At 41.7% G+C, this 14,198-nt stretch overlaps 1 protein-coding gene across 2 annotated transcripts in view; it reads right to left on the bottom strand.

Annotated features, from left to right (window-relative positions):
* SH3RF3 (SH3 domain containing ring finger 3) overlaps nucleotides 1–14,198 on the bottom strand; it is a 631,222-nt gene that overhangs the window by 91,360 nt on the left and 525,664 nt on the right. For both annotated transcript variants that reach the window (XM_073590505.1, XM_073590506.1), the window contains one exon: nucleotides 5,529–5,699. In XM_073590505.1, the coding sequence (XP_073446606.1) occupies nucleotides 5,529–5,699 (171 nt within the window). The remainder of the gene's footprint in view (nucleotides 1–5,528; nucleotides 5,700–14,198) is intronic.

The following is a 14,198-nucleotide window of genomic DNA, read 5'->3' as shown; positions in this document are numbered from 1 at the left end:
ACTTGGGTATACTAATAGATCACAGACTGAATATGAGTCAACAGTGTGATGCAGCAGCAAAAAAGGCAAATGCAATTCTAGGATGTATTAACAGAAGCATACAGTCTAGATCACGTGAAGTCATTATTTCCCTCTACTCCTCTTTGGTCAGACCTCATCTGGAATATTGTGTCCAGTTTTGGGCACCACATTTTAAAAAAGACATCAACAAACTGGAGCAAGTTCAGAAAAGAGCGACCAGAATGGTGACCGGTCTGCAAACCCTGTCTTATGAAGAAAGGTTGCAGGATTTGGGAATGTTTAGTTTGCAAAAGAGAAGACTGAGAGGAGACTTAATAGCTGTCTACAAATATCTAAAGGGCTGTCACATTGTAGAAGGATCAACTTTATTCTCATTTGCACAAGGAAAGACTAGAAGCAATGGGATGAAACTGAATGGGAGGAGACACAGATTAGATATTAGAAAAAACTTTTTGACAGTTAGAGTGATCAATGAGTGGAACAGGCTGCCACGAGAAGTGGTGAGTTCTCCTTCAATGGAAGTCTTCAAACAGAGGCTGGACAGACATCTGACTGGGATGATTTAGCGAATCCTGCTTTGAGCAGGGGGTTGGACCAGATGGCCCAGGAGGTCCCTTCCAACTCTACAATTCTATGATTCTATGATTCTATGATAATGTGTCTTATTTGGTTTTTTTTTCCTGCTTTCCCCCTATTTTATGTTTTCGTGGTGCAGATTTGAAGCAGCATTTTTTTAATTCATTGTTTAGCGCAGAGACATAGGGATTCACTAAAATGGACTAAATGCACCAAAAATGCATAATTCATCAGCATCTTTAAAAACACAGTGGACAGGAGTTTGCATTAAATCACATCTAGTGATGAGCGAGTATACCCGTTGCTTGGGTTTTCCCCAAGTACTTTGGCGTGCTCGGAGATTTAGTTTGTGTCGACGTAGCTGCGTGATTTGCGGCTGCTAGACAGCCTGAATACATGTGGGGATTGTCTGTTTGTTAGGAATTCCACACATGTATTCAGCCTGTCCAGTAGCCATAAATCATGCAGCTGCGTCGACAAACACTAAATCTCCGAGCACGCCAAAATACTCGGAGATCACCCAAGCATGCTTGGGAAAACCTGAGCAACGAGTATACGCGCTCATCACAAGAAACCCGGGCACCGAGTATACTCGCTCATCACTAATCTCATCCATTTAGATTTCACTGTTAAACGCACACTTTTTGCACACACACAAAAAAACCCACAATGTGTCCAATACTTTTGAGCATGTCCGAAAGGCAGCAGAAAATAAATAAGTAGAAATTAGAATAATGACTCCCTGTTATAATGGAAGCAGAATCTTCAACCACCTTATGTAGATCATACAAAAGTGAAAACAATTTACATGACTGTATAGCCTATGAAGGGAAAATACTTTTCATAGCACTGCATTGGGTGTTTGGGTCTTTTTCTTCCTAGAAACAAAATTAGTAATGTATAGTGACGAGTATTAGAGTTGAGCGACTTTGGTCGGATCGGGTTTCCTGAAACAAAATTTGTTTCGGATGAAACTGATCCGACTAGTGCAAAAAAAAGTCGGAGTTTCGTCCGAAACCCGACTCCAATGCAAGTCAATGGGAAATAAAAGTCGGCATTGAGCGGATGACATTCATCCGCTCAATGCCGACTTTTATTCCCCATTGACTTGCATTGGGGTCGGGTTTCGGACGAAACTCCGACTTTTTTTTGCACTAGTCGGATCAGTTTCATCCGACTCAAATTTTGTTTCATGAAACCCAATCCGACCAAAGTCGCTCAACTCTAACGAGTATGCAACCTAAATGCCTATGGTTTTCCTAATTAAAAACATAAATTAATTGAAAAACAAGATATTTTAAATCTTATTGCAGTAGAAGAGGATGAAAACAACAATGTAAAGTTTTTTCTTAGATTGTTTTCTATAACTAAAATAAAATTAATGTAAAGACAGGAATGCCTTAAAACATAGTTACAGTATCCGTCATTTTTTCAGAAATCAATAGTATACATGAAAATTTGAAATATGGTCTATCTTATCAGAGAAATATCCTTTTCTTTTCCTGAAAAAAATTCTCAGTTCATTGCTAAATTCTGTCTTCAGTGAATATTAATGATCCCATTCTACTGAGATATGAGATGACAATTAGTGCTCATAAAGCTCTATGAAAACCGGTAACTGTCGACTCAGGAGAACTTGCAGCAGAATGTCTGTGTCTGCCTCTAGATCGTCACTCCATAGAACTTTAAATGCACCAACTGTCAACTACGTTTTCAGTAATGTGAAACCTGTCGTCACTGAATACACATTCTACCAATGAAGAAGTAAATTAATCTACTAAAATATCTAACAAAGTTACTTATTTTGAGGTGTACTATTGATTTATCAAATAGAGATTAAAACGTCCTTTACTTTCTAATTGGTTTTTAATACTGCAATACAGCCGAGATTAAAAAAAATTAAGGGGGTTTTCATCACTTTTGGAAAAGTGTACAGAGGGAAGTGCTCAATATAAAATAAAGAACAAAGTGCTAATTACACCTCCCTGAAACCCAGCCATTTCACTACTTGATTCTACTGGGACTCAAATCGGTAGCCTTTGCCATGAAATGACTGTATGGACAGACATTATCACTTTCACTCTTGGCGGAAAGCATGTGATTGGGGGCGCTGGAGAGGTGAGAGTTTAGAGAGGTAAGGGCAGAGACACACTGGCATATTTCTTGTGCTATAATCGCATTGCACTGAACGGACTGGCCCGGCACCTCTCCTGACCTGAGCATGACAGCATGATGGATTACTATGCAGCTGTCAAGCTCAGGTCAGGAGAGCAGACAGCCAGTGTGAGTTTTACAATGCGATTCTCGGACGAAAAATACGGCAGTGTGACTCTGCCCTAACACTTCTTTTTTTATTTTGCAATGATTCCTTCTTTATGATTATTTTTGTATATGCAAATTGAAAGAAACTCTATATAGTTTCTGATAATTCAGCCTTGCTAACATCTGCCATTTTTTATTCTTTTTAGGTTAACTAATAACTAATGGACTAATGGAACTAGTATGACTGCAGGACAGGGCCGGCGTTAGCGGCAGGCAGACCAGGCAGATGCCTAGGGCCCCCGCTCCCCCAGGCAGTCGCCTGCAGACAGCGCCGACTCCCCCTCACCAGCGCCGACTCAGTTCAAAGCAATGATGGAGGATAGAGCGTCAGCTGATGCTCCCTCTCACATCATTCCCCTCTGCCTCTGACATTGCGGGTGCGCGATGATGTCACTTCATCATGTACCCCGCTGTGTGCTGGGTAGACTGCAGCCGCTGAGACTGAAGCAGTGCGGGGCACGAAGAAAGGTGAGGATTGTGGTTTTTTTTAAATAAATAAGTGAGTGAGTACTGGACTGTGGGGCCATTCGGGGGTGGCTACATTATATTCTGTGGGAGGTGGGCTGTATTATATTCTATGGGGGGCTACATTATATTCTATGGGGGAGGATTGCATCATACTCTTATGGGGCTACATTATATTCTATCGGGAGGTGGGCTGTATTATATTCTATGGGGGCTATTTTATATTCTATGGGAGGCTGTATTATATTCTATGAGGGAGGATTGCATCATACTCTTATGGGACTACATTATATTCTATGGGGAGGTGGGCTGTATTATATTCTATGGGGGGCTAGATTATATATAGTATGGGGGGGCTTCATTATACTCTATGAGGGGACTACATTATATTCTATGGGGGCTGCATTATTCTATATGAGGAGGGCTACATTGTATTCTATGGGAGGGGCTACATTATATTCTTTGGGGGCTGCATTATATTCTATAGGGGCTGTATTATACTCTATGAGGGGGCTACCATATATTCTATGGAGGGGCTGCATTATATTATATGAGAGGGGCTGCATTATATTCTATGGGAGGTTACATTATATTGTATGGCGGGGCTGCATTATACTCAGGGGGCTACATTATATTCTGTGAGGTGGCTGCATTATACTCTGTGGGGTGGCTGCATTATACTATATGTGGGCTGCTTTATACTGTATCAAGGACTATGGGGAATACATTATACTATATGAAGAACTATGGGGTGCAGTATACTATGGGAAGTGAATTGTACTACATGGATGACTATGGAGATGCATTATACAATAAGGAGCACTATGAGGAGTGTGTTATACTATATAGAGGACTATGAGCAGTGTGTTATACTATATAGAGGACTATGAGGAGTGTATTACAATATATAGAGGACTGAGGAGTTTATTATACTATATGGAGGGCTGAGGAGTGTATTATACTATATGGAGGACTGAGCAGTGTATTTTAATATATGGAGGACTATGAGGAGTGTATTATACTATATGGAGGACTGAGGAGTGTATTATACTACATGGAGGACTGAGGAGTGTATTATACTATATGGAGGACTATGGGGAGTGTATAATACTATATGGAGGACTATGGGGAGTGTAAAAACTGTATGGCGCACTATGAGACATGTATTATACTATATGGAGGACTGAGCAGTGTATTATAATATATGGAGGACTATGATGAGTGTATTATACTATATGGAGGACTGAGGAGTGTATTTTAGTATATGGAGGACTATGAGGAGTGTATTATACTATATGGAGGACTATGGGTAGTGCATAATACTATATGGAGGACTGAGGAGTGTATTTTATTATATGGAGGACTATGAGGAGTGTATTATACTATATGGAGGACTATGGGTAGTGCATAATACTATATGAAGGACTGAGGAGTGTATTTTAATTTATGGATATATATGGAAGACTATAGGGATGTATTATACTATATGGAGGACTATGGGTAGTGCATAATACTATATGGAGGACTGAGGAGTGTATTTTAATTTATGGATATATATGGAGGACTATAGGGATGTATTATATTATATGGAGGACTATGGTGAGTGTATTATACTATATGGCGGACTATGGGGCACATTATATTATATGGGGTGTATTATACTAAACAAGCAAAATGCTGCATATTCATCGAGTGATTGGATTGTTTATGCCGGAACAAAAATCATTGTTCTCAGCAGCACATCGCCAGTGTAAACTGTTGATGTGCTGCTGATAACATGATACTGTATGGGGACAGACTGATCTAACAGTGATTGTTCTGTTCCCATCCTTCTTTCTCAGTTGGTGTAAAAAGGCAGGGAAACACGCGAACGACTTCAATATTGTCGATCACACTCGTTTAGCGGCCTGAACTCAGCGCATGTAAATACAACAGAAATGCTTCTGTGTGATGTGCAATATATTAGCATTTGGGGCCCCATTTTAAACTTTTGCCTAGGGCTCCACTTTGCCTAAAACCGGCCCTAAGACTAAGCAGGATTTGATTGTAGTCTATTACCCTGGAGACACATAGAATAGTCATATTTTTGTACAAGCACACTCAGTTACTTTAGTTATCAATGGGACTACGGTAAAACCAGTCACCTGGAAACTGGAGTAACATAATTTCCAGGGAAAACTCCTGATGCCCCAGTACGGAGCGATGTGCCTTTAAACCAACCATCTTGACATTTTTCAGTGACTCTGTACATCTCCCCTTTCCGCAGTTCCAGCTCATCATTCTTTTGTGGCTTGTAGGCGTATAGGGCTAAATACCTGCAGAAAGAAAATACCATTGTAATGCAAAATAACAGGTCACACTAAAGTGAATGCATTAGGCAATACAAAATCATTTTCAACCATTCTATTTAATCTACAATATTTCAATTTATACATGTTTTAAAGCGAACCTATCAGCTGTTTTGGCCGCTATAAGATGCGGCCGCTGCCTTTCTGGGCTTATCTACAGCATTCTATCATGCTGTAGATAAGCCCCCGATCTGACCTGAAAGATAAGAAAAATAAGTTTTATTATACTCACCCCTGGAGGGGGGGGCGGTCTGGTGCGGTCGGGGCTGATGTCGCAGGTCCAGGTCCGCCACCTCCCATCTTCTTGCGATGCTGCCCTCCTGCTTCTTCATCACTCCCTGGCATCGGGCTACTGCACAGGCGTACTTATCTGCCCTGTTGAGGGCAGAGCAAAGTACTGCAGTGCACAGGCGCCGGTAAAGGTCAGAGGCCCAGCGCCTGTGCTCTGTCACAGGTCCTGCACTGCAAGACCTTTGACGCCCTTTGGACAAGACCGCACCGGACCCCTCCCCGGGTGAGTATAATAACACTTATTTTTCTTCACTTGAAGGTCTGATCGGGTGCGTACCTACAGCATTATAGAATGCCGTATATAAGAACTGAAAGGCAGTGGCCGTATCTTATAGTGGCCAAAACAGGTGACAGGTTCCCTTTAAGTAAATCCCCCGTCACACACAGCGATCTCATTAGCGAGATCGCTGCTGAGTCACAAGTTTTGTGACGCAACAGCGATCTCACCAGCGAGATCACTGTGTGTGACACCTATCAGCAACCGGCCCCCCTGCCGGGTATCGCTGATCGTTGTGGAAAGGGGTGGACATTTTTTTGATCGTTGGTCTCCCGTTGGCCAGCACGCATCGCTGCGTGTGGCAGGCGGGAGACCAGCGATCAGCAAGCTGGAGCTGGTAACCAAGGTAAACAGCGGGTTTCCAAGCGCCGCGCGCCGCTTATAAACCCGCTGCTTACCTTGGTTACCAGCTCCCTGCATCAGCACTCTGGTAACTAAGGTACACAGCGACGCGAGCGCTCGTCGCTGGTGCTGATCGCTGGTGAAGCTGCCTGTTTGGCAGCTCACCAGCGATCATGTAGCGACACACCAGCGATCCTGACACGTTAATATCGTTGTTGGGATCGCTGGTGAGTCGCTATGTGTGACGGGGCACTAAGAGGACACTGACAAAAGAGGAAATAAACTTTCAATTAAAGATGACCTGTCACTAGGTCAAAGTGGCCAGTTTTTGCTCTTATATTATTCCACCAATCCCCTAGGTATTGTTTTTTTTTCTTGAACCATTATATGGTACCAGAAATAGGGCCATTTTTATTTACTTATTTCTTTATTTTTTTTGCTACTTTTATGGTCTTTACCAAACTCTTTACTATGGGCGCGTGGTTCATTGAGTAATAATGCAAAGCAGCCTCAAGACATGACCCCAGAGAATCCTATGAGCAACACCTTCTTGATAAAGAGCACAAAATTTAGCACATAGGGAATTATATAATACATATATACTGTATGTTTATATATATATATATATATATATATATATATACACACACACATATATACTCTACAACAGGGTTCCCCAACTCTAGTCCTCAAGGTCCACTAACAGATCATGTTTTCAGGATTTCGTTTGTATTGCACAGGTGAAGCTATTATCACTAGAGTTGAGCGACTTTGGTCGGATCAGATTTCGTGAAACCCGAATAAAACAAAATTTGAGTCGGATGAAACTGGTCCGACTAGGGCAAAAAAAGTCGGCGTTTTGTCCGAAACCTGACCCCAATGCAAGTCAATGGGAAATAAAAGTCGGCATTGAGCGGATGACATTCATCCACCCAATGCCGACTTTTATTCCCCATTGACTTGCACTGGGGTCAGGTTTCGGATGAAACTCCGACTTTTTTTTGCCCTAGTTGGACCAGTTTCATCCGACTCAAATTCTGTTTTATTCGGGTTTCACGAAACCCGATCCGACCAAAGTCGCTCATCTCTAATTATCACCTGAGCAATACTAAGGAAATCCTGAAAACATGATCTGTTGGTGGGCCTTGAGGACTGGAGTTGGGGAACCCTGCTCTACAAGAATAAAGTATGAACAAAAAATAGCCACTTTTGACCTGGTGACAGGTCCTCTTTAATGGCCCCATTGATTTCAGATTGGCAGTAGTTATCATTCAATCTCTCAAATTACTGTTGTCTCTCGCAATTTACATACTTTGTACTTTTTAGTTTGATCTGTTAAAAAGTCAAATGCTAATTTTATAGCTTTTTGTAAAATCCGTAGGAGGTAAAATTCAAAGGTGAATTAAAAGTGTTCTCTTGTACTGTTAATCAGAGTTATTGTCACAGGGATATCATGAGAGAGTGGGGTCAGACAATTTCAGTATCTGGTGACACGTACACCTGGGGTAGTTAGAACAGCTTAACTGTCCTTTAAGCAGTTTTGGCTTTCTTTGCTCTGGCGCCGCAAAGGTTAAACTGCTTAGTTGGACTCATGGAGTTCTTGGATTTTGGTGGTATTAGCTGTTCTAAATTCATTACTCCCAACAGGTATAAGAACCCTCCTCCTTGCTTCTGACCTTGCCAGAGATAGTTTATTCTGCCTGGTTTGGTGTTGGAGGTGTAGTTCATGTTTGGAGTAGGTGTTTGGAGACATAATCTGGAAATTGCTGCTTGGAGTTGGTTTGAGTGCTTATCCTCACCTATTTGGATTCTCCTACCTATCCCTCCCCTGTGTTTTATTCTGTTGTTTTGTGACTGTATTTGAATGATTGTAATTATCTTTTATCCCAGTCTGTCTGGTTAGTTTAATCCTATTCACTTTGGCCTCATACCTCCCTGGGTGAGGGAGGGAACAGATAAGGGCTAAGATAAAAGCATAGCAAGGTTTGTGACCCCGGCATAATCTAGGGAACAGTGAGAGAGAGTATGGCGCCCTTAACTTTGATGGATCAGGTAAGCGCCCACAGTCCCTATTGACTACGTGACAATTTTGCTTAAGTCTAGCACTGTGCTCTCGTTATGGGACACCGGCCACTGTTCATAACTGTGTAGTTCTTTTTTTGCTGTATTGCTGCCTCTCTATAATGTGTGCCAATTATTCTTTACAATAGTGTTCTGCTGAGTTGCATGTGGACTGTTAGTGATTAAGTTTTGTCAAGTCAAACCATAAGTTCTTAATTGGATAAAGTTCTGGACATAAACCTTGCATTTTTCAGATGTTCTCTGTAGATTTGGTTTTATTTTTGGCATCATCTTAACGAAAAAAAAATATTATTTTTTTCAGTTCTTTATGCTGCAGGCTTTACTTTAGATTTTTGCTGTTCTTTACTGCCACAACTAGCTTTGTAGATCGAATATGTTTTATGCTACATTTAGCTTCCAATGAACTAAGCATTGTTTGTTTTCGATGTTTAAATGTTGTTTTTCATCTACATAAGTTTTTATCCTATAAGATAACATAACCTTGACCACTTGACTTCACTCTCTTATATGCTTTATAGTAAACTGTACATGCATTTTACAAGTCTGCCCAACCGAACCACAAAGGTTTCAAAGGTTTAATATGCTTCGGTCTGGACATAACAAGCACTTCAGATACCATCGCCGCACCCAGTTAATCTCCATGACACTAAAATCTGCAGTTGGCCATAAAGCTTCTTTAGATTAGGGGTAACATACAGACCTTAATGTAGAGATTTTACCAGTATAGCTATTAATGGACCGTTTCAGCACACACGAATGCATTACAGAAAACCTGGCACCACGTCTAAAGTTGCCAGTTTTAGCTCTTTTTTATTCCTGCTGCGCTATTTTTTTACTGCATCATACAGATCTAGAAGTATGCACTTTTTTATTAAGTGCTACTTTTATAGTCTTTAATATCCCTCACAACCAGTTCCAAAGAATCTGCAAGAACTGTACTAGTGATGATGATTTTACTAGCCAGGCTAACATTTTAAAGGAGAGGTTTTTAAGTCAGAAATATCCTAGAAAATTAGTTTCTTCCACATGTGAGAATGTTTTTAAAAATTCTAATCAAGATCTCTTACTGTCCAGAAAACCCACTCCCAAACCCTCAGGTGACAAATTCTGTACCAACATTATCACCACCTACAGTTCACAACACAAATCTATCAGGAACATCATGGAGGGTCTGTGGCATATTATCAAAAGAGACCCCATTTTAAACAAAATCATTCCAGATAAACCTGCTTAAACCTTCAGGAAGGCTAAATCCTTAAAAAACACACTGGCACCCAGCAGGCTCACATTCCATCTCACAAGCAGAACAATTTCTTATCTCCTGGCATCTATAAATGTCATCACTCTAAATGTAGTTGCTGTCACAATATTGCACATCAGACTATCACTTTCTCACATCCCATCATTCAAGAAAAATTCCCCATCAAATACCACCTCACTTGTCTGTCCTCACATGTCTTCTATATCATTACATGCACTTGTCCCAAAATCTATGTTGGACGTACCACCCACTTCATTGTCGGTTAAATTCCCACCGACATAAAATTAAGGAAAAACTGATGGGACCTCCTGGACTAAGTTGTTGACATTACTGTTACTAAACCAAGTCAAAACCAAGGATTTCTTCTTTGCATTATAACCTTCTTAATGTACTAAATTTTTCGTGATCTCGAGTTGGGTGAGGGCATATTTTTTCATGCCGAGCTAACATTTTTAATGATACCACTTTTGTGCAGATACGTTCTTTTGATCGCCCATTATTGCATTTTAATTCGATGTCGTGGAGACCAAAAAAAGTAATTCTGACGTTTCGATTTTTTTCTCGCTACATGGTTTAGCGTTCAGGTTAATTCTTTTTTTTATTGATAGTTCGGGCAATTCTGAATGTGGCGATATCAAATATGTGTATGTGTGATTTTTTTTTATTGGTTTATTTTGAATGGGGCAAAAGGGGGGTGATTTGAACTTTTATGCTTTTTTTTTATTTTTTTAATATTTTTAAACACTTTTTTTTTTTTAACTTTTGGCATGCTTCAATAGCCTCAATGCGAGGCTAGAAGCTGCCATAGCTCGATCACCTCTGCTACAGATCGCCTATATGTAGCAGAATTACTACAGAATTACTGAATTGACAGCGGCATTTAGCTAGTTAATAGGCGCGGATGGATTGCAATTCCACCCGCGCCTATTGGGGCCGAGGCAAACATTAAAGCGGGGGTACTAATATCAGACATACTATACCGTCCTATGTCAGTAGGGGGTTAAATAAAAGGAATACTCAGTGGAGTAGCGACAATAAAATAAGTGAAAAAACTAGCTACTTTTCATCTAGTGACATGTCCTTTTTCAACTGTTTACCTGCCTCAACATAAACTTTACTGGAGGCAGGGATAGTTACAAAATAATAAAATAAGGGGAGTTCTCCTGCTCTAACCCTCTTAGATCCAGTGTAGGCCACTCTGGTGGACTATCTCAGGACAGAAAATGGTGACCTACTATTTGGTTGGCCTCCTGACCACTGGGGCCTATGATCAATTGCAGCAATGAGGTGGCCAGAACTGCACATATCCAAAAGGACCTCCGCAACCCAGCACATTTCTCCAGACAAAAGTAGTAGTTAGATAGTTGATAGGGGTGACCACTACAGTATTACTGAAGACCTACATAGGTTTCAATATCAGATTGATGGGGTTCCAACACCTCCATTGAAGCGAATCTGTCATCAGGTTTGGCAGATACGAGTTAGGGCCACCACCTTTCATGGCTTATCTACAGCATTCTAAGTTATTATGTATCATGAACTGAACTTGCTTAATTTTTGTTTTCAATCATATATTATTGTTGTTTAAAGTGGAACCGTTGCTGTATTTTTTATTTCATAACTCAGTAGTACACATGAAAATAAGCTACTTCGCAATACATCTTATCAGAGAAATTTGCTTCTTTCTGTCCCATAATTGATCAGCCATTATCAAAACTCTCAATTCTGAGGTAAAATCTCTATTCAGTGAAGACAGACTTTCCCATTACTGAGAAATGAAATGGCAACCGCTACAGATAGAATTCTACGTAGACGGAAAGGAGGAGCTAGTGGCAGATCTCCTTCCTCCTCCCCTTCTATCTAGATAGATCCTTATCAGCAGCAACTGCCATCTCCTATCTTAGTACCGGGAAAGTCTGTTTTCACTGAATACTGATTTTAGCGAAGAATTGAGAAGTTTGGTAATGACGAATCAATTCTGGCAGAGAAAAAAACAAATTTCTCTGATGAGATGTATTACAAAGTTGCTTATTTGCTATTGATTTATGAACTTTATGAAAATCCCAATTGCTAATGCATATTTTGAGCATTTTTAGCCCCTTCCCGACCCATGACACCAATGTAGGCATCATGAAAATCTGTGCCAATACGACCCATGACGCCTACATTGGCATCATGGTATAAATAGAATTCCTGCGGGTCGGGTGACTGGGGTCACTGAAAGGTCACCCAACCCGCAGTTACAGTACCCATTGTGCTTCACCCCAGGGGGGTGGCTTCGCCCCCCCATGGCTACGATCGCTCTGATTGGCTGTTAAAAGTGAAACAGCCAATCAGAGCGATAGTAATATTTCGTCAATGAAATTTGATGAAATATTACAATCCAGTCATGGCCGATGCTGAAATAGCATCGGGCATGGCTGGAGACACCGATCCGACCCTCCCACCGAATGACAGCTGCGATCTGCCGTCGCAGTCATCATCTGCTCCAACTCCCTCCGCTCCCCCAGCCTTCCGATCACCCCCCCTCCCCCGGTACCCTCTGAGTTCCACTGTGGCTCCCGGTGTCCCGGATCATGGGCGCCGCCATCTTCCAAAATGGCGGGCACATGCGCAGTGCACCCCTCGAATCTGCCAAATGGCATTCATTCATTTTGATCACTGTGATAGATCCTATCACAGTGACCAAAATAAAAAAATAGTAAATCACCCCCCCTTACCACACCCATAGGTAGGGACAAATAATAAAATAAATAAAATATTTTTATTTTTCTATTAGGGTTAGAATTAGGGTTAAAGTTAGAATTAGTGTTAGGGGTAGAATTAGGGTTAGGGTTGGAATTAGGGTTAGGGTTGGCATTAGGGTTAAGATTAGGGTTAGGGGTGTGGTTAGGGTTATGGTTAGGGTTGGGATTAGGGATAGGGATGTGTTGGGGTTAGGGTTGTGGTTAGGGGTGTGTTGGGGTTAGGGTTGGAGATAGAATTGAGGGGTTTCCACTGTTTAGGCACATCAGGGGGTCACCAAACGCGACATGGTGCCACCATTTATTCCAGCCAATTTTGCGTTCAAAAAGTCAAATGGTGCTCCCTCCCTTCCAAGCCCTGATGTGTGCCCAAACAGTGGTTTACCCCAACATATGGGGTATCAGCGTACTCAGGAAAAATTGCACAACTTTGGGGGTCTAATTTCTCCCGTTACCCTTAGGCTGGGTTCACACGTAACGGAACTCTCGCGGAAATTACCGCAAGAATTCCGGAATTCCATTCCGCAGGAAAATCGCATTTTAAATTCCTGCAATATTCCTGTGGAAAAACTAGCATTTTGCAAGTGTAATTAGCTTGCAGAATTGCTGGCGTTTTCCAAGCGATCTGGAGCATCGCTTGGAGAACTGATTGACAGGTTGCTCACACTCGTCAAACATAGTTTGACGAGTCTAACCAACTTCTTACTATTGAGGCCGCCTATGCGGCCTCAATACTAAAAGATAGGATGTAAAAAATAATAATAAAAAAAAAAATTATTCTCACCTTCCGATGTCCCGCGCAGCCTTCCTGCCTCTCTCCACGCTCCCGGTCCCAGTAATCCTTTGCGAGAATTACCGCGATGATGTTCTCGCGGGATCGCGACTTCTCGCGGTCATTCGCGATGACATCGCGCGAATGACCGCGAGACTTCGCGATCCCGCGAGAAGGGACGTCATCACTCACAAAGGCTTACTGGGATCGGGAGCGTGAAGAGAGGCGGGAAGGCTGTGCGGGACATTGGATGGTGAGAATAACAATATTTTTTATTTTAAATTCTATTTTTTACAGGGATATGGTACCCAAAGCCCGGAGGACAGTCTCCTCTCCTCCGGACCGTGGGTACCATCCGCAAATGTTCTGCTTACTTTTCGCATGGTGTGCACAGCCACATGCGGAAAGTAAGCAGAACAATGCATTCCTATGGGTGCGGGATCGCCGCGATTCCACAAAATTAATGAGCATGCTGCGTTTTTACCGCGAAGCGATTCTGCCACGGTAAAAACCGCAGCATTAGCACAGGATTGCGGAATCCCATAGGAATGCATGGGATGCTTATTTTTCACACTTTCGCGGCAAAGTCGCGCGGTTAAAACCGCCGCAGAAACGCGAAAAAAACGCCACGTGTGAACTCAACCTTAGGAAAATAAAAAATTGGGAGCTAAAAAATTATTTTTGTGGAAAAAATATG

The sequence above is a fragment of the Dendrobates tinctorius genome, unplaced genomic scaffold, assembly GCF_039654945.1.
Source record: "Dendrobates tinctorius isolate UK_male_01 unplaced genomic scaffold, ASM3965494v1 ptg000117l, whole genome shotgun sequence".
Taxonomy (NCBI): Eukaryota; Metazoa; Chordata; class Amphibia; order Anura; family Dendrobatidae; genus Dendrobates; species Dendrobates tinctorius.
The sequence above is the reverse complement of the archived record's forward strand: the minus strand, read 5'-3'. Positions and strand labels throughout refer to the sequence as shown.